The sequence below is a fragment of the Haliotis rubra genome, unplaced genomic scaffold (genome assembly GCF_003918875.1).
Source record: "Haliotis rubra isolate DU_JTF1 unplaced genomic scaffold, ASM391887v1 Scf40, whole genome shotgun sequence".
In the NCBI taxonomy this organism is placed as follows: Eukaryota; Metazoa; Mollusca; class Gastropoda; order Lepetellida; family Haliotidae; genus Haliotis; species Haliotis rubra.
This window is the reverse complement of record NW_025767080.1, coordinates 2,700,529-2,722,772: the sequence shown is the minus strand read 5'-3', so window position 1 is coordinate 2,722,772 and position 22,244 is coordinate 2,700,529. Positions and strand designations below refer to the sequence as shown.

The following is a 22,244-nucleotide window of genomic DNA, read 5'->3' as shown; positions in this document are numbered from 1 at the left end:
CTCAGATACGATGACATGCAACAGCCAAGTCAGCGAACCTGACCAACTAAACCATTCAGTCGCCTTTTATGACAAGCGTTGGTCACTGGGCACTTTTAACACCCGTGCCTGTGGAGTTACAGCATCCACAACACACAAGACCGTCAAAATATTTTAGTTGAGACATGTGGAGAAAAGTTTCGGGGTCTGACGACTCAGTAACCAAAATTATGACAATTGCCATTCCCAACTTTTTCATGAATACCCTTGATGTTTTGTTGTCGTGAGACTACGTTTATTATGCACTGTTTACGCTAACATGTACACAACATTGCAGAGGTGATACTGTGTACGCACATACACTGGAATCACTGGATTGTCCGGTCCAGATTCGATTAGAGACCATTGTCCTGTAACGGGAATATTCCTGGGTGCGGACAATAGCAAACGGACAACCTACGCAGATATACTTGTGACTTGTGTGCAACACATGTAGAATACATTCCGTTGTATAATTGTAAAATTACAAAGGTTCTACCATTTTGTAATACTGTGGAGAATGAATCTTTGTCCTGTATATAATGATTTAAGGCAAATGTATTTTCCACAATGGCTACAATCAAATATTTATGCTACAAAACTGAATTCAACACTTCTTGTAAAGCATCCTTGTACGGTAGCTCTATTTGTTATTCACTGTAACGTATGTTGTATATGTTGTACATATTATGCATATTTATTTATTTTGCATATGAGCCTATGACCTTCATGCAATAAACTGACTGGACTGGAACTATATACTGAGTATTTCAAATAACGATAACAGCATAACCTATTGCAGGGACAGTAAGTGCAAAATGTACATTTTACGGGTGATTCTTTGTGTATGGGAAGCGTTGATTTTATATTTGCACCTGTGTGTCTATCGCAATGTAGTTGTGTCATAAAGGTCAATGTTCGTCAATGTAGGTCAGGTATGTACGTTTCATGTAATCCGACACCTTATAAATCGGTTTGCTACGTTTGCTTTTTAAAAAAAAAAATTCAACACATTTCTAATTAAACGTTTAGCATCATCTGAATAAGCTTTCATGATGACAGTTAGTAGTCAATGTGAATGATCCAAACGGTCTATCACTGTGCAGTGCACAGGTAACTATCATGAACTGCACGTGCATTTACCTTTATGACCCAACACTGCCGCTGTTACAGGTCATTGGCTCCCTCCCTCTGCAAGCAGTCTGCGTTCTGCTGTTTATTTTGTTGACAGTTACATAGACAGATTCTTTAATACAAATGCTTAACATCGGTGATTTACAATGTGATTAGGTTGTCTGACAAAACATCCACTTGCTCAGTTTGAGATCGATTGGGTCATTAGATGAAGAGATATTTACAAAAAAACGGGTCCACATGCATTTCATGCCAAACTATAGAGAGTGTTCCAATTTGAAGGAAAGCAGACCACAAACAGTTGTAATCTTTTCTAACTAGGATCATTGGTGTCGACAAAAGGGTCAATCAGCGATGCAGGATGCAACAGCATATTCTGCACAGAGAATTCTGACGCCACAGACTACGTCGTCACCTTTGCCCCAAACACTCTTGTACCAAGTGAAAACTCATGTTTTTCCGGATACAATGCGAACGGATATCGTCATCTTCTCTTCCCAAAAAACAGAGGATCGAACCCGTGAAGATTCTGGTTAGAATTGGTTTTCAGTTACCCTTGCTTGTCGTAAGAGGTGACTAACAGGATCGGGTGGTCAAGCTCGCTGACTTGGTTGACACATGACATCGTATTCCAATTGCGCAGATCGATGTGATCACTGGATTGTCTAGTCAGGACTGGAATATTTACAGGACGCCACAATATAAGCTGGAATATTGCTGAGTGAGGCGTTAAACAACAAGCAAAACCAACTCACTGAGTACCGAACATACCGTGATGAATAACAAGATAAGCGTCTAAACATTCATTTTTTTACTATCATATGAAAAACAGCAAGTTATCTCGTGATCAGCTTTTGTCTTGATCAAGTCCTGCGAACGAAACAAAGTTAAATAATGAGCTTAATAACTGAGCAAAGCGCACGTAAAATATGTAGTTTTAGTCGGAGGTATTTTCATGTAATTCAACCAAATAGTAAACATATTACAGAAACTCATGCCCCTTATTGTCAGACTTCCAGAGGTTCGTGAAAACCACCGACAAATGTGCGAGGCAAAACACAGTATACAGTTCAAATCTGGATTTGACTCAAAACGTTACTGGGCTTAAAACAATCGCCGTAACTTAAGGACCAAACACAAATATACCTTTTTAAACACATCAAAGTAACAGATGTTTGTGTGTCAGTATCATCCGACTACTATTACATGACATGAAATTCAAATCACATGTACAGTTGATTTGTTATTTCTAAGTAAATGTCGTAGGGCTGTCTATAGTTAGATTGCTAATAAACATCACGTTGCTTTACTGTGGCCTAACAACAAAGCGTTATTTTTAAATTTGAATCATTAAAAGTAATATTCTCACCTTCCTCCACAGTAACAACGGTGGTTTATACAGTGCCAGTTGTGCTGACAACGGCATCCAACAGCAGCGGCAGCATGGAGGCAGTGGTCGGCGTGGGCGTGGCACGATTCTTATACGGACGGGAAAGGTGCAGATATAACCACACAGAATATTGTACAGGAGCAACACAGCCACTCAGGAAAAAACGAGGAATAAACTGAGAAACATTGCATCAAAACACATATCGAGTTAACCGTAGCACCGACGGTGAGTGGTTTAAATTTAATGTCGCATAGGCAATATTTCGGCCATATAGCGATGATGTTGTTCTGAGAGGCGAATGCTAAAGCCAATAGCAGTTCTACAATGATGAATAAATGGACTTCGAGTAAAGAGGATTCGTTGTATTATATCTGTGAGTAAGGTGTATAACGCCTCACCCTGTCCGGTGAAGCACGCTGAGACGAGACACGTACATTCGCTCTTGACGCATGCTAGCTGGTAGTTGGTGTCGCACTTCTCTCGGGAACAAGTGCTGGCGTCATTGCCGCTGCACAGTTCGCTGCTGACGATGCCTGGGAATTTAAGTCGAAATGTGTACTCATGAAAAGGGATATCATTAATTCATTGGTGATGAGGTGAAGTGTGCTTTAGCGTCAGTAAACCACGCTTGTAACGAACTGGTTATATTGATCCCGGCCACGTGCTTCATATTTGAGTCGAAATACCTATGACGGTTATTCGTAACTACGGTTATAACGACCTAAAATGAGGTGTCACTTTGAGTTCGGTATATCTGTAATATACTGTATGTGTGTTTGTAGTCGATCCTATCTAACCTTCGAAACACCGTTATTAGCGGGTCCTCAGTTCGTTTACCTTTTTCGGTTATTCACAACTGTCCATTTGTGAGTAAAATTTGATCTACAAGCTGAATCTGTTTGTTTGAATCTACTGTTTATCTCTATAAGGGTAAAAACTATAAACGCCCTAATTGTTTTATTTTACCAATCTTTCTATCAAGAAATCGGTTTATTTGTAATTTTATCCTTTATTTCATTTACTGAAAAACATTATTAATACAAATTTGTTGGTGAATCAAAACCTATACAATAAAAATACGTTTTTCACAAAGTGGTGTTTTATCTTTCATGTCTGGTGGAGTTTTAATCTGTGGTATGATGACCTATAGATAAAACGTATTCGTCATCATGTGGCACACAAAAGTCACGTTGTCTAGTTCAGAAGTACCCTGAATATGAATAATGCCTAATATAAGACCACGTAACTGAGATATTTTACTGTGAAAATATTTTAAGTGAGTGAGTTAACATATTAAGTTACATCAGCAGCATTTCAGCCGTATCGTGACTACGAAATGTATATACTTATATAACTTAACGATATAAATTTCTGTCAAAAAAGGACACTAAAACAGCTACAGTACCACATACATAGATTTAAAACTGACATACCACAACAACAATGATACCATTGTTGAAACCAATAAAATATAAAAACAGGCTACTGATCGCCAGCGACTGAAGCTAAAACACCAGTGTCCATGGGGACTTATATGCATAGAGCCTATCTGGATTTAAACCATCTCTTCAGCGGCTGGCGATTGTACTCAAATTTAGCCACCAAACACCCTCTCACTGGTGACGCCAGTAAAGGCTTCACACTCTATTCCCACGTAGGAAATCGAACATGAGCCCTCGGCGGTAGTACCAGGCTGTTCAAAATTGACCACACAATTATGAATCTAAGGGATCGTTTCTGTTTCTGTGTGTAAGGTATGTCTTGTATCATATGGAGGATTTACTTCAATTAATACAATAATTTCTGAAATCCCAAGTAACTCACCAAAGGCAACGACCATACACAGACAGAACACAAGAACCTTCATGGCTGTCGAGATCTAACTCTGTTATGTCAGCTAAGGTCACATTGGAAGGGTCAAGCAAGTATAAAACATCTTATCAGAACAGATCAGATTGTGGTACTTAAAGAAAAAGATAAAGCTATTTTAACTTTGTTCTTGTAAGAAAATGTGTGTGGTTATGTTCTTTAAAGCCTTTTGAGCGATCAGTCTTGTAATTCCCAAAACTGAATCCGGATTCCTTCAGACGTTGACGTCTCAACAGAGGGACCGTACCATGACCTCAAGTTTGAGGTCGCGTATGTGGGCACTGAAATGCATTATCGACAACATCTTTGGGTCACCGTTGTCGTTTTCCGTTTTGTATCGTGCTTGTAGTGGTCTCTCGGGACATCGATGATGAGACCTCGATGGTAAAGACGGACAAACCAATGATCTAGCTACTGAGCCAGTGTGATACAATGACACGTAATTAGCCGAGTTCCTGAGACCACCGATCCTAGGACAACCAGTTACGACCAGCATGCAATTGCAACCATCCACGTCACGTGTATAAGCAAGGCTAATGCACTCATCAAAATGTAGATGGATAGATGGATCGGTGGATGGGTAAATTGGTGGATGGATGGCATTATGGATTGGTAGATAGACAGACATATTGATGCTTAGGTGGGCTGGTGACTGTGTCCAAGGATAGATGGCCGACAGAAGGGTGGATGGATTGACAGATAGATGGATGGACGGGTGTGAGAAGGATGGTGGATATGGGAATGGATGGATGGATGGATACCCAGTTCAACAGACATGGGCGACAGAAGCGTTGACGAGTCCTCAATAAAATCACCACATATACAAATGGGATCAGTTTTCAATTCAGCTCTGTACAAATCAAAGTTCAAACAACTAACAGCATAACACAACTTGGTATGAATAATACTAAATAAATACTTTTACCACACGAATAATACTGAGGTGTATATGCATGGTTATCAGTTATGCATGATTTAAATGTTGAAACACTTTTTGAATTACGAACGGTGGTTGGTAAATTGTTCCAAGAGCATATTGTAGATGGAAAGAAGGATTCTTTTGAATGTTTTTAAAAGTCTTGAAATAGGAATCGATATGTTTAGAGAACTGCATAGATTATACTTTGATTTAGAACCAACATTCAAGGGAAGCAGTTCTTTTAGATATGGAGGAGCCATTTCATTTTGAATTTAATACATCAAACATAGTTTTTGTTTTCTACGACGATCTTGTAATGTTTCCCATCCAGTTTCAAAATAAAGAAGTTCACGTGATGTATATTTTGGTAAACGAGTAACTATTCTCGCTGCTTGTAATTGAATCTGTTCCAACTTACTTATTTGTTCAAGAGTACGACCGTCCCAGATTTCACATGCGTATTCAAGATGCGGCCGAATGAACATGTTATAGATCTTATTAAGAGTACCCCTACACAATACATATTTCAATAGTCGCATGGAGGTAACCATTTTTGAAACTTTTAGTATCATATTTTGAATATGGCCAGCCCATTTTCCATTGTGGTAAAGGTTAACTTCAAAGGTTTATGGTTATCAACAATTTCATTTCAACACCATCAAAGTAAAGATGTGGTACATCGATATCATTTTTCATCGAGAATAGGACAGCTTCCGTCTTTTCTGGATTGTACTTAATACGTCATCTTTTACCCAAAATATTTAACTTACATAAATAAGCATTTAGATTCATTTCAATAATCCTGCTATCTGGTGATGAGTAACCCAAAGACGCCTTAAGCCATCTAATTCATCTGTTATATCATTAATGTATACAATGAATAAAAAAGGGCCAAGCACTGACCCCTGTGGGACAACAGTGCTTAGAGTCCTCAGCTTAGAAACAGCTGACCCATTGACAAATACACTCTGACTGCGATTACTTATGTAACTAGCTAACCATCCCAACAGCTGTCCGCTTACACCATAGTTTTCAAGTTTCAACAGTAATCCACTGTGCCAGACACGATCAAATGCGTTTGATATATTGCAAAATACCATAGAAAACCTTTCTTTTTTATCCAATGATAAATTTCAGTTGACCTTAAACTGTGCGAGAAGGAATTGCAGACCTATCATCATGTGAAAATACAAATGTATTCAAGTTAGTGCACTCGTTCTTAGTGAGAGAAAACGATTTGTTTTGCATATTGATATTATTCTGTATAAGCTCTATCTCTTTTTTACTTAAACTACTTTCTTGTCCACTATCTGTCATCTTTAGTTGCGGGAATCTAAATTACCTATGTACATACCGAGGAGAGGGTATTCTAAGTTGGAGAACTTATTCCTAATCCTTTTTCTCTGTGAATAAAATATGTTTAACACAAACAAACACTATAGCTATGCTGAAGCCGAGGAATGGGAATGCCTCCCTGTGGGACAGATGGTCAGAGGAATATGCGAGATAAGAATGAAATGCTTCATGTGTGTTCATGATATGTACATCTACTCAATACACGAATAGAAGAAGTTCGTTGAAAAAAAATATATGTGGATCTATTTTTAAGTGTGTATTTGTGGTAAATTGTATCGGAGCATTGTTTTTCCAAAAAGTGAATGACTTTTACGTTAGTATTTCTACGTCATTTGATAACAGGAAGTACATGGCACTGAGAGCAAAATATTCTCAAATCAGATTTTGATTATTTAAAAGTATTCGAAATATATGGAATAGATTACTTCTGGTTACCAGTATTTTCTGTTTTGATCAAGTTGATCAAAGGTGTATGACGTACACGTGGGAGTGAAATGACGAGTATGTGGTCCTTGTGGTATTTCAGTTTTAAATATTGAGCAAGTTTATGAAATAATATTACCTCATGAAACGCGATATTGCTTTGCCACATTGTCAGATGTTATGAATATGTTTGGTTTTCAAGCTGGTAATTGTATTTCCAGAGTGATGTTCATGCGACTTGCAAGCAGCGGGTTACACACTCCCCTCAGTGTTTGTCAGTTTTCTTGCATCAATTGTGGTCAAAATGGATGCGCAACATCTGCGTCATAACATCTTGCGCAGCGAGGCTGTATTTGTAAGCCCAACAAAGTCAAATGTGCTCTCAGTCCCTGTGTTATTTAGGCAATTGTTAAAAATCCTAGTCATCTTGCTGACAGGGTTAACCTCTTTGGTCATGTGGACAAGGCGTCCGACTTCGGTTTAGAAGGTCCGTGGTTCGAATCCCAGCACGGACCTCAGTTAAATAATCTACACCGAAAGCACACATTCTTTGGCCTAAGCTATTCAGCTATTGAGTAAACTCTTGAGCCAAATGGCACTTGAGCTAAGATTTTCTCTCTCCTTTGAAGTTTTAAAGAAAACATCCTTTTCAGAAAATGTTACAATGTCTAATGTAAACCCCAAGCCACTTTATTCTTATTTTCACTGGAAACTGCTTTTTTTACATACTGGGGAAGATCAGCAAACAATTTCATACAGTTCAGTACAACTTCAGTGTGAGGGGTCTCAGGGACAGAGCTTGTCAGTGGTATATTCGTGCTGGTATGATCCGTCTGCAGATGAAAGGTCGGACAGTCTCTGTGTCTTGTCGTCCTACCTTGACTGTGCATGTTTTCGTTGGAACGCGGTTATTTACGACTGACTGACTGAGGTTGGTTTTACGCAGCTTTTAGCAATATTCCAGCAACATTATGGCGGGGGGACACTTGAAATGGGCTTCACACATTGTACCCATGTGGGGATTCGAACCCCGTGACGGCGTGACGAGCCAACGCTTTAACCACTAGGCTACCCCACCGCCCCGGTTATTTACAAACCATCATATGGTTGAAACGTTGCTGACTTTTGAGTTAATTCATGTGAACATTCCTCCTAAACATTTTGAGAATTACATGAGGACCCAAATGACACGTTCGAGCCCTCCTCAAATTCACCCCACCCCACCCCACTGCCCCGTGTTTGTCGTGAATTATAACCCCCACCCCACCCAAACATCTGTTGTACAAGTAACTGAAACAGACATAAAATATTTCATACGGCATCGACTCAGCCCATCGACGCGTGGTAATCTCAGTGTAAGCAAGTCGATATCAGGTTCGTATATTGGACCACATGCATTTACTGTACATGTCTTACTGACTCCACGGTTACCCAAGGTATAATATCTCTTTCTACTTGGTAAATACTCTGGATCCATTTCCCAACTAAGTTATGTTTTGGAAGTGATCTCCATCTCTGAATGAGCCCATCACATCTACCCATTTGACTGGAAGGCTATTGTGTCACACTGAGCTCAGGGTCTTTATCAGATAGAATGGAAATACATCTCTTGACAAAAGAGGATGTTATCATTCAGACACTTTATAATTTTTTTGAATTGATGGAAATCAATACAAACAGTCACAGGATCTACAGGATGGTGAATGGTAAACGTAAGTGAAAAGGAGTGAGTGTGTGAGTTTAGTTTTACGCCGCACTCAGCAATACTCTAGCTATATGGCGGCTGTTAATAATCGAGTCTGGAGCAGACAATCCAGTGATCAACAGCATGAGTATCGATCTACGCAGCTGGGATGCGATGACATGTGTCAACCAAGTCAGCGAGCCTGACAACCCGATCCCGTCAGTCGCCTCTTTCGACAAGCATACGAGGGGCGTTCATTAAAGATTTCCCCTGACCCACTTGCAGTGGACTTCTTGGAACGAAACTTAGAACAGTTATTAGTCCTTCTCTACATAGCAACCACCAAGAGTTACACACTTCTCCCATCGTTTTGTGCAACTATAAAGACCTTGCTTGAAAACGTCAGTAGGTTGCGTACCAAACCATGACTTGACTTCCGAAATCAGTATTTCATCATCTGGGAAGCGTGGTACTTTCAAAAAGGACTTCATAGTTGGAAAGATATGGAAGTCACATGGTGCATGGTGTGTGATAAATCTGTCGAAAAAGTTTGCCTGTTTTTTTTGGGTACATGTCCAAAAGAGCCTTTAAGCAAATGACTCGTTCCTGCTTCTGAAAAATGTGAGCAGCCTGGGAATCCATCGTGCAGACACTTTATGCATGTGCAAATTGTCATGAATGATTTTTTTCCACAGACCCTACACTGAACTTGACATCATGTGCTAACTGGCGAACAGTTACACGTCAGTCTTCCAAAATGGCAGTCTCCACTTTACGGACAGTGTCTTCATCAATGGCTGAAAGGGGTCGACCAGGAATGGAGCAGTTTCCACAGATTTCCGACAACATTTCAACTGGCGATGCCAGTGTTTAACTACGTCATACGATGGGGCATCCTCCCCATAGGTTGCTTTCATTTCATCAAAAGTCTCTTTTGGCGTGCGACCTATCAAGTACAAAAACTTGATCACTGCTCGGTACTCAACTGGCTCCATTGTCACACCTTACTTCAATATAACGCTTGTCAAAGAAATAGCTTTAATAGTTCAATGCTGAAATTTTCCACAGGACCCATAGACATATGTGTCATTACTCACATGAAGTTTCAACCACATGTGAAAACCAGAAGTGGGTCAGGGGAAATCTTTAATGAACGCCCCCGTAGGTTACTGAAGACCAATTCTAACCCGGATCTTCACGGGTCTAAGTGAAAAGGAGAGTTGTTCCATAAGTGCAAATGAAATAAACAGCAGAAAAGACTCGATTTGCGTTGTAACCTGAAACTATCTGAGGACTATTCTGTGACACTGCCCAGTTGAAGTCAAGTGTTGCGTTCAGTAGGTACATGTATCTCAATCGGAAACTTCGCAATACGTTGATAACATATGATTATATATTATATCGAAAGTATAAAGCTGGATAACAGTTGCAGCAAGGACGCCAATGGTTGTGACTGCGGGGAACTTGAATGAGGTAGCGGGACGAGATTTTGCAAATGACCACTATACCGTGTTTACAATAGACGTCAATGGCGTGACTTTCTGCACGATAACGCCATACCAGACTTTGCTCGAGTTGTACAGCAGTATCAACACAATGCTAATGTGCTACTCTGGCCCACAAGATCCCCTGATCTATCACTCACTGAAATAGCGCGATTCCCCCGAATCCTACAACAACGCTACAGAAGCAACGCCAAATCCTTCCTCGGATCTAGAATGATCTTTCCCATGACTTCCCCGTCTACGTTAAGTATCCCCAATAAGGCAAAGATGGCAGGCGTGCATCAATACACAAGCTGGTCACACTCGTCACTCTTTACTGGATGAACTCAACTGAATGTCAGGTTTGCTGTTCTCATGCACTTTAGACTATTACCATACTTTGAACATTTGTTTTTCCTTGTTATGGCCTTTCATTCGTGGAGTAAGGTTTCCGCAGTAAAGTAACGGTGATTCTGTTTGTGTGTCACAATAACGTGTGTCTTCGAGTATATCTTTCAAGAAACACAAACCAAACCTTAACCTACTTTTCCGTTTGAATGTCCGACATTCGTACACAAATAGAATCGTGACCATTGTATCGTGATTCTCTGATAAGAGCAAAAACATATATATATTTAGATCACGACATATTATCATCTCGAGCTTTCTCACCATGTAAATGTCCTTGTTTACAATTACAATTTCTGCAATGTAAACACAGCTCTATTTTTATGACAACTCAAGGTCGTTAATAGAGGACAGAAAAATAAGGCGACACTACAAAATGAAATGCAAGTTCCCGAAATATTTCTCTCATATATTTGTTTTGTTGAACACCACATTCACCTAGGATTCATTCGTAATTTATGGAACCCGTTAAGGTCCCGGGTTAGATTTGGCCTTCAGTAACCCATGCCTGTCTTAAGAGGCGACTAACGGGATCGGGTGGTCAGGCTCGCTGACTTGGTTGACACATGTCACGTATCCCAATAGCGCAGATCGATGCTCATGCTGTTGATCACTGGATTGTCTGGTCCAGACTCGATTAATAACAGACCGCCGCCATATAGCTGGAATATTGCGAGTGCGGTGCAAACCTAAACTCACTCACTCACTCATAATTTATGGTGGGAGATGATGATTCTATGGAGAAACATGTACAGTGTGAGCCTGAACCTCACAACCTAGCTACACGATTTGAGATACGATGAGGTGTCTTAGACGCTCTAATTCCCTATGCAGAGTTGTGTCCCTTTTTGGCGTATCAGAATGCTATTCTTGGGAACGAATATCAGATTTAGGAATGTCAGCACCGTACCCGTTCACATTATGTTTTTGCCGTACTTGTCAGTCAAAACGTTTCGCTGTATGTTCAGCAATATTTCAAATCTGAAGAACAATCGTCAGTTTCATATATTATAAAATATCAGTTATGCGTTTTTCATACATGCGGAGAATATGGTCTTGGTAGCTCATGATGCAATTTCACGGTTGAATAGGTCCAACATACTGCAGACCACGTATCAAAGTCAAAGCCATTGGTACCAATGCTATATTTGTCCTTTCTTATTTGCTGACATTGTTGATTCGAGGAAACAAGACAATTAGGGTATTAAAACCCTCACACGAAGAATCGTGTCAGAAAATAGTACCAACCTCTCTCCTTCCCTCAGTAGATTTGATGTACCAATTATGACAGAATTCTATTGTCTACGTATTCGCGTGTGATGAGTCTCTTGTGAAGCATGTCAGTAAAGTATTACACAAAGAACTTAGTTAAGCACCACCTGACATATCTCACGATTGAATGAGTCCCGATCTAAACCCTTTGGAGCACATCTGGGACATGATTGGGCGTCGTCTTTAACAAAGGGATCCTCCTGTACAGAACTTGGCCTAACTGGATGCTGCTTTACACGAGGAATGGCGTAGACTGCCCCTTCAGAGGATCAGGAGGTTGACATGATGGGGGTATGAGGAGGAGGGTGCTGACTGTCATACAGTCACAAGGAGGTTGCACTCGGTATTGACCTTGAATCGTGTAAGACACGCAAAATGACATTTTGAATGACTTGTTTACATTCACCAATAAATTCACCATTAAACATTCCAGGGCCATACACATAATCAGTGGTGTGTGTGTGTGTGTGTGTGTGTGTGTGTGTGTGTGTGTGTGTGTGTGTTTTTGTGTGTGTTTGTGTGTGTGTGTTTAAATGACAATTATCATCATAAAATCAACATGGATTACAATCATTTTGTCGTTTTTTCAAAGGATCATACGGGTCAGAAACACTCAATCGTGGGCACCACGAGAAGTTTTATGTACGTGTTGAAAACATATCATTGCAAATGTACAGGGGTGCTTAATTAAGTTCTTTGTGTAAATTATATTTTGATATTCTGTTTACACAGAAGCCGACCCGTCACAGCATGTCGGATTAAGCTTGACATTTTATAGTGATTGAAGTAATAGAGAACGTCAACCCTGAAAATTCCCTTCCAAACATCTTTACATCTGTTGTTTGTTTATTGTTTAATGCCGAACGTAGCAATATCCCAGCTATATGGCACCGGTAAATAATCTGGACCAGACAAGCCAGGGAATTACACCATGAGCTTCGAACTGCGATGCGATGACATGCGTCAACCAGGTCAGCGAACCTGTCCATCCCGTTAGTCGCCTCTTACGACAAGCATAGGTTGCTCAGTTCTCATGCTTGCTCAGTTTTAACCCCGATCTTAGCGGGTCGTGTATATCTGTAATGAAATGACAACAATCCCGACATTTCACAAAAACTAGTCCAAAGCACCCAAATCACGATCTGGCCACAGCAAGTCCGTATGGCCTGGAATACCGATAAACAGCTGAAATGATCTCAACACGTTTTTCACGCTGTTTACGCTGTAGAATCAGCACATTGTGATCACAGTGCCGTATAGGTGCTGACCTATATCCAGGAACCACGTGGGTTGAAATGTCTGAAAAACTCCACCTTTTAAAACACACAGCAGTAATATTGGAGAGGGTTTAAATGTCGTAACGCTTTTGGGGTATTAACAAAAAGAAGACAGAAAAGACAATCTTTTTGAATTTGTAATGTTTCATCCCATCTACGGTGTTTATTCTTATATATAAGAGGAAACAGTATTGAAACTTGACAGCCATTGATTGACCTCTCCACAGATTGTTTACTTGAATATTTGCGACTTAATTTTCCTACTTGTATATTCATAGCCTTTGGCCCATTGTACTTGTAAGAAGACTGCAGCATTGTGTTTCCCATTTCGTCAAAGTATTTGCATGTAAGATGACAAATTATAATCTATATCCAGATTGTTAACAAATTAGCAAATTAAGACAACAGGCAAATGGTGACACATATATCGAGCTATAGCCAAGTACTTTATATATGAATCTATACAAACAAAGAATGATTCACGATGAAACACAACAAAATCCTTTTGTCCAAGATAATCGTCAATTTTGCAGCCTAGTTTTCCTTTCCACGATAACAGAGTGTAAAATATCTCTGCAAATACACCAGTCATGCTATATGCCCACAACCACAATTATCCAAACGTACTCACAACAAGAGATTTTCTATCTAACAATACGATCGTGGCTATCTGGAGTGGGATAGAAACTGATAAGAAACGCAGCAATAAAATATAACACAAATAGTTTGACATGATTGAAACTAGGGAAAGCTTTACATTAGTCCGTTTGCTCCCAAAACACAGTCTGATTGGATATCATATGATTTGTCACACCTATGGATTTGGCTGTTTGTTCATCACGTCTTGAAATAAACAAATGCAAGGTATGGTCACTTGTGTGAATAAGTTCATATGTGTGTTGTTGAAAGTTTAAACTTTTTGTAGGATCACTGAATTGAGAAGCGTCAGAACAATTGTCCAACTGCATGTTGGAGTCTCCATTCTATTCAATTACCCTTTTTGATGAAACTTTGTTTTATCGATGTATGACATTGGTTGCCATAAGCTGTATGCTTTGAACCATTTTATTGAAGTATCCTTTTCGATGAAACTTAGTTTACTGATGTACTAAATTATCTGAATTTTTTTAATGAAACATATGTTAAATGACATATTATATGAGTTGCTGTACAACAAGAAAAGTGAAATAATAATAAAAACTGTTGGAATCTCGATCCAACAAGAAGTCGTCGATGAGTGTCATCTTTGACGCAACAAGTATGGTAAATTCCTGTTAAAACTTGTTGCTAGTCTCATGTTTCGAAAAACCTGGTGGCCAGATGTCAGGGTCAGTCCCACGATAGCATATTTACTGATTACCAAAGTCTTATCTATGCATTTATTGTCTAACAGAACGCGCGGTAGTTGCACGGCACAAAGCCGTATTTTGAATCATACGCACACATCTTTGACCTTTCAAAATGAGTTGAGGTTTTCCTACCTTCTTGAAAAATGCAAATCTCTTGTTCTTTGATTTGCAATAACATTTGGAGGCAAGATATTCACACAGGACGGAGGCATCCCCAGGAGCACCAGTTGTGCTCTCCTTCTCCATGAGCAGTTTCTTTATGCATATGAATCTGAATACAGAAGAAAGTGGTTTCCAAAATGCAAACGCTTGTTAACAAGGAGTTCTGTTTGTTAATAAAATACATGATATTAATACACAATAGGGGTTCGGTTCCCCAAAGGCATACCTTGTATGTGCAGTGGAGTGACGTTGGTATCCACCCCGTTCTTCTGAGTTTACATGCCACATTGCAATGTTGAAGCAGGGTGTATAGAGGAAATTTGATTAAATTGAAATAAAGGAATTCTCGGTGATAATCCACGTCTGTATCTAATGACACGAAGGTCTTAAAAGGCATTTAAAAGTTGCACGAACATGAACGCATGCCATGTTTTATGGATAACGACTTTTATTATATAGGTAGTATTTTTCCTGTACCACGATTGGTCAAAATACCGTCACATGATTGACTACAAAACATGATATTGACTTGAGTTTTCTGATAAATTACGATATTGACTTGGGTTACTAAAAAATAGACAAGGAATCCCGTAAGAAGGGGCTTCCCCCGCTTTTCAGCCAATCAGATCACTCGGATAGATGGCACAATGTGTGCATTAAAAGTTTATGTTAAAACCCGTTTCTCTTTCATTATATAATAAAACAATTATAGACTCTTGTAGAGGTCGATATCGGTTTTTATTGACCTGAGAAAAACAGGTCGGTCGATATTGTTTTACTCAGGTCAATACAAACCGATATCGACCTCTACAAGAGTCTATAACTGTATATTCATTCTTTATGCGACGTTTCAGAGCTAATTCTTGCTCCTTTAGGAAGTGAATGCTGAGTCAATGAACAGGGTGAATATATGTAGACAGAACATGCTTACTCAGCGCATGGTGGGAGAATATACAAAGATATCAATATAATCACGATAGATATTAGATAGAAAATGTTACCTATCAAACATTACTTTGATTAGATATACAGTCATGAACCTGTGTTTTGGAATCACTCCCAAATAGTGTTTGCTATCGTGCCGCACCGGAGGCACCCGCTGCAAACCAGTAAAAGTTCCCTTGAATAACACACAGGAACACATACTACAGGTAAAAATTACATCAAACGTCACTTTTGTCAGTTACGCGTCAAATTTGGAAATGCCCTCCAATCTCAACTATAAACCTTTGGAAAGGTTTACTGAGTTTTGAATCGTTTACATTCAACACAGTTCTCTATTACGTTTTCACACTCTGAATTAAACTATGAACGCTACATGACCTAACACAGCACTGCCATGTCAGTTTTCCTACTCTTGATTTGTAATATGGAAAGCTTTAAAGCTCACATCTCCACTCTTCATTCTTATTCACGGGGATACAGTTTTGTAAGGCAACTGAGTGACATTGCCTTCAGTTTTATGATGTCTGAAAATATAGCCCTCAGAATGACTGAAAGAATACCGATTTTTGTAACCGTTTCTAACCCATTGTAAATGAGAAAACAAATTAACTTTGTATGTGTTGTTTATTCACTTGTAGGAACGTTTAATTTTAACCGTAAATATGACAAGACATTGCCCTATTGGGTATCAGATCCAACCAAATAAATCAAAGCAATGTAACCTATGTGCTGCATGTATTATCTCAATGTCATGACGTAACCGCCCACAAGGAGATAAGTCTTGCATGCAGCTGCTGTACAAAGAATCACAACATCGTGACTCTAGCTCACGGGATTGGTGTTGGTATCACGGGAAGGATAAGTATATAAGAGGATCAACCGAATGAAGACATTATTCTGAAAGCATTTCGTTCATCCCACAGACATGAAACTTACACTATTTCTCGTCATTGTCAGCTCTGTTATTGGTGAGTAGAAGATAGTAACGACATTCATATTTTAGATATTAGGTTTTAGTATTTAAATGATATAAAACAGCTATACATAATTTGTGTTGCTCCTTTTCAAAGCTGGATATGTGAGAGAAGTCTGAAACCCTCTGGAGTCAAACCTGCAAAATATGCTCATCCATCCACTTGCTACATTCAACAAAAGTGTGACCTGTGCCCTGTACATCGGGTAGCCCGAATTTTAATGAAATGGTATATATTTTTGTTATACAGCGGTGATATCCAGCCAGGCGTGCAGGGATGATAGTGACTGTACTCACGTGACATGTGACAGTTCCTCAAGGCTTGCCTGCTCTCATGGACAATGCACCTGTCTGGTTGCAGCCAATCCTGGTTCCTGCTTTTCAGGTATGCCAATTAACAAAATAACAGTCTTAATAACTACAATCGGCAATTTTCATTCGTCAGCGTATTATTCACGTAAGATTCGCCTATACCAGAAAGAGGCAAACAGAATGACCACAAGTATACACACTGCCTTTCAGCAGTTGATGAAATGTAATGTGATAATTACACTTTCTTAGTAAACTTTTCAGGTATGTCAATTAACCAAATAACGTCTGTATAACTGTATTCGGCAAAGTTCTTCCGTGAAGGTATTATTTAGGAAAGACACTGCAATAACAAACGTTGCCAAAGGTGCGACAACAAGTATACACGGCTATAGAGAGTGGTTTGGAACAGAGTGAGGCACCTAAGACGTGCACAAGGTAAGCGATCTATTCACTCAGCCACCACGACTTCAACAAATGTGAAAGTCACAATTCCAAATCGCAAAAGTCCATGTTTGTGCAAGCTTGATACCGACGGTTTAGATAATTGTAGGGATTCATTGAGCAAGCATACGCCAGGAGCTATCTAATCACATCACACCACTGAGAGCCGTATATGTACTGTGGTGACCAAGAGGGACGTTCATATTTCAGCCACATGTACCGCCCGCGCCGACTGCGACAGCTGTGGTTGTAGAGACAGCCACGACGAACGTCACTGTTTTGACGGCCACTGTCTTTGTGGACGTGGTCCAACTGGACCTGGTGGACCAGGCGTGTAAGTAGCTAGTAGCGTGATCTATTCTATCTATCTATCTGTCTGTCTATCTGTCTATCTATCGGTCACCGTTTGTCTCTGAACTGGAACGATTAATTGCAAAATAATTAAAACATTATGAATACACAATGCCATTAAGAAAGTGGTCAATTGAAACACGTATTATGTTTGGTATTACATTTTCACCGTAAATTACAGATTCTAGTACCTTTATTGCCACAGCGGATGGGTTAGGCAGCTGACTTTGTGTGCTGGCGATTAGGTGCCTGACTGAGGGTGTGGGTTAGAATCCCGGATAGAACGCAACCCAACAGAAGTACTAGAATCTGTACTTAATTGAGAAAGTGTACTCCCAAATATAACATGTGTTAACTCACAATCCAAAGTAGTAAATGTGAATGAATACCTTATCTGATGTTTGTTATTGCATACCCATCACTGGAACCTACCTGTTTACTTTCAGAGGGAAATAAAGAAGAAACCCCATGGAAAGACTCGATATTATGTGGATCCATACATATATACATGTAAAATAAATCTGCTAAAACAGTTAACTCGTTTGTGTTGGTTTCCATGCTTCCAATTACGGAATATATTCCATGGGTATTCCGGGTTTGTAGCCAACCCTCAAACGATCCCGATACAATATATGGATCTGTATTTGCTAGTTTTACGTGACTATTGCTTTTCACTACACAGTCTAGTGACAGTCGTGACACTTGATGGAATAAAGGAATATGGTGGTTCGTAGACTTATTGAATTTGTGTCAAAGATGATGATTCTATGGAGAAACATGTACAATGTGAGCCTGAACCTCACAACCTAGCTACACGATTTGAGATACGATGAGGGTGTCTTAGACGCTCTAATTCCCTATGCAGAGTTGTGTCCCTTTTTGGCGTATCAGAATGCTATTCTTGGGAACGAATATCAGATTTAGGAATGTCAGCACCGTACCCGTTCACATTATGTTTTTTGCCGTACTTGTCAGTCAAAACGTTTCGCTGTATGTTCAGCAATATTTCAAATCTGAAGAACAATCGTCAGTTTCATATATTATAAAATATCAGTTATGCGTTTTCATACATGCGGAGAATATGGTCTTGGTAGCTCATGATGCAAATTCACGGTTGAATAGGTCCAACATACTGCAGACCACGTATCAAAGTCAAAGCCATTGGTACCAATGCTATATTTGTCCTTTCTTATTTGCTGACATTGTTGATTCGAGGAAACAAGACAATTAGGGTATTAAAACCCTCACACGAAGAATCGTGTCAGAAAATAGTACCAACCTCTCTCCTTCCCTCAGTAGATTTGATGTACCAATTATGACAGAATTCTATTGTCTACGTTTTCGCGTGTGATGAGTCTCTTGTGAAGCATGTCAGTAAAGTATTACACAAAGAACTTAGTTAAGCACCCCCTGACATATCTCACGATTGAATGAGTCCCGATCTAAACCCTTTGGAGCACATCTGGGACATGATTGGGCGTCGTCTTTAACAAAGGGATCCTCCTGTACAGAACTTGGCCTAACTGGATGCTGCTTTACACGAGGAATGGCGTAGACTGCCCCTTCAGAGGATCAGGAGGTTGACATGATGGGGGTATGAGGGGAGAGTGCTGACTGTCATACAGTCACAAGGAGGTTGCACTCGGTATTGACCTTGAATCGTGTAAGACACGCAAAATGACATTTTGAATGACTTGTTTACATTCACCAATAAATTCACCATTAAACATTCCAGGGCCATACACATAATCAGTGGTGTGTGTGTGTGTGTGTGTGTGTGTGTGTGTGTGTGTGTGTGTGTGTGTGTGTGTGTGTGTGTGTGTGTGTGTGTGTGTGTGTGTGTGTGTGTGTGTGTGTGTGTGTGTGTTTAAATGACAATTACCATCATAAAATCAACATGGATTACAATCATTTTGTCGTTTTTTCAAAGGATCATACGGGTCAGAAACACTCAATCGTGGGCACCACGAGAAGTTTTATGTACGTGTTGAAAACATATCATTGCAAATGTACAGGGGTGCTTAATTAAGTTCTTGTGTAAATTATATTTCGATATTCTGTTTACACAGAAGCCGACCCGTCACAGCATGTCGGATTAAGCTTGACATTTTATAGTGATTGAAGTAATAGAGAACGTCAACCCTGAAAATTCCCTTCCAAACATCTTTACATCTGTTGTTTGTTTATTGTTTAATGCCGAACGTAGCAATATCCCAGCTATATGGCACCGGTAAATAATCTGGACCAGACAAGCCAGGGAATTACACCATGAGCTTCGAACTGCGATGCGATGACATGCGTCAACCAGGTCAGCGAACCTGTCCATCCCGTTAGTCGCCTCTTACGACAAGCATAGGTTGCTCAGTTCTCATGCTTGCTCAGTTTTAACCCCGATCTTAGCGGGTCGTGTATATCTGTAATGAAATGACAACAATCCCGACATTTCACAAAAACTAGTCCAAAGCACCCAAATCACGATCTGGCCACAGCAAGTCCGTATGGCCTGGAATACCGATAAACAGCTGAAATGATCTCAACACGTTTTTCACGCTGTTTACGCTGTAGAATCAGCACATTGTGATCACAGTGCCGTATAGGTGCTGACCTATATCCAGGAACCACGTGGGTTGAAATGTCTGAAAAACTCCACCTTTTAAAACACACAGCAGTAATATTGGAGAGGGTTTAAATGTCGTAACGCTTTTGGGGTATTAACAAAAAGAAGACAGAAAAGACAATCTTTTTGAATTTGTAATGTTTCATCCCATCTACGGTGTTTATTCTTATATATAAGAGGAAACAGTATTGAAACTTGACAGCCATTGATTGACCTCTCCACAGATTGTTTACTTGAATATTTGCGACTTAATTTTCCTACTTGTATATTCATAGCCTTTGGCCCATTGTACTTGTAAGAAGACTGCAGCATTGTGTTTCCCATTTCGTCAAAGTATTTGCATGTAAGATGACAAATTATAATCTATATCCAGATTGTTAACAAATTAGCAAATTAAGACAACAGGCAAATGGTGACACATATATCGAGCTATAGCCAAGTACTTTATATATGAATCTATACAAACAAAGAATGATTCACGATGAAACACAACAAAATCCTATTGTCCAAGATAATCGTCAATTTTGCAGCCTAGTTTTCCTTTCCACGATAACAGAGTGTAAAATATCTCTGCAAATACACCAGTCATGCTATATGCCCACAACCACAATTATCCAAACGTACTCACAACAAGAGATTTTCTATCTAACAATACGATCGTGGCTATCTGGAGTGGGATAGAAACTGATAAGAAACGCAGCAATAAAATATAACACAAATAGTTTGACATGATTGAAACTAGGGAAAGCTTTACATTAGTCCGTTTGCTCCCAAAACACAGTCTGATTGGATATCATATGATTTGTCACACCTATGGATTTGGCTGTTTGTTCATCACGTCTTGAAATAAACAAATGCAAGGTATGGTCACTTGTGTGAATAAGTTCATATGTGTGTTGTTGAAAGTTTAAACTTTTTTGTAGGATCACTGAATTGAGAAGCGTCAGAACAATTGTCCAACTGCATGTTGGAGTCTCCATTCTATTCAATTACCCTTTTTGATGAAACTTTGTTTTATCGATGTATGACATTGGTTGCCATAAGCTGTATGCTTTGAACCATTTTATTGAAGTATCCTTTTCGATGAAACTTAGTTTACTGATGTACTAAATTATCTGAATTTTTTTAATGAAACATATGTTAAATGACATATTATATGAGTTGCTGTACAACAAGAAAAGTGAAATAATAATAAAAACTGTTGGAATCTCGATCCAACAAGAAGTCGTCGATGAGTGTCATCTTTGACGCAACAAGTATGGTAAATTCCTGTTAAAACTTGTTGCTAGTCTCATGTTTCGAAAAACCTGGTGGCCAGATGTCAGGGTCAGTCCCACGATAGCATATTTACTGATTACCAAAGTCTTATCTATGCATTTATTGTCTAACAGAACGCGCGGTAGTTGCACGGCACAAAGCCGTATTTTGAATCATACGCACACATCTTTGACCTTTCAAAATGAGTTGAGGTTTTCCTACCTTCTTGAAAAATGCAAATCTCTTGTTCTTTGATTTGCAATAACATTTGGAGGCAAGATATTCACACAGGACGGAGGCATCCCCAGGAGCACCAGTTGTGCTCTCCTTCTCCATGAGCAGTTTCTTTATGCATATGAATCTGAATACAGAAGAAAGTGGTTTCCAAAATGCAAACGCTTGTTAACAAGGAGTTCTGTTTGTTAATAAAATACATGATATTAATACACAATAGGGGTTCGGTTCCCCAAAGGCATACCTTGTATGTGCAGTGGAGTGACGTTGGTATCCACCCCGTTCTTCTGTGTTTACATGCCACATTGCAATGTTGAAGCAGGGTGTATAGAGGAAATTTGATTAAATTGAAATAAAGGAATTCTCGGT

At 39.5% G+C, this 22,244-nt stretch overlaps 1 protein-coding gene across 1 annotated transcript; it reads left to right on the top strand.

The window, feature by feature from the left end:
• The first annotated feature begins 16,501 nt into the window (after positions 1-16,501).
• Positions 16,502-18,299, top strand: LOC124287430 (serine protease inhibitor Cvsi-2-like). Its single transcript, XM_046723976.1, has 4 exons — positions 16,502-16,658; positions 16,914-17,048; positions 17,627-17,750; positions 18,214-18,299. Exons 1-4 carry the CDS (start codon positions 16,616-16,618, stop codon positions 18,221-18,223), a joined length of 312 nt encoding a protein of 103 aa, XP_046579932.1. The 5' UTR covers positions 16,502-16,615; the 3' UTR covers positions 18,224-18,299.
• The last annotated feature ends 3,945 nt before the right edge of the window (positions 18,300-22,244 follow it).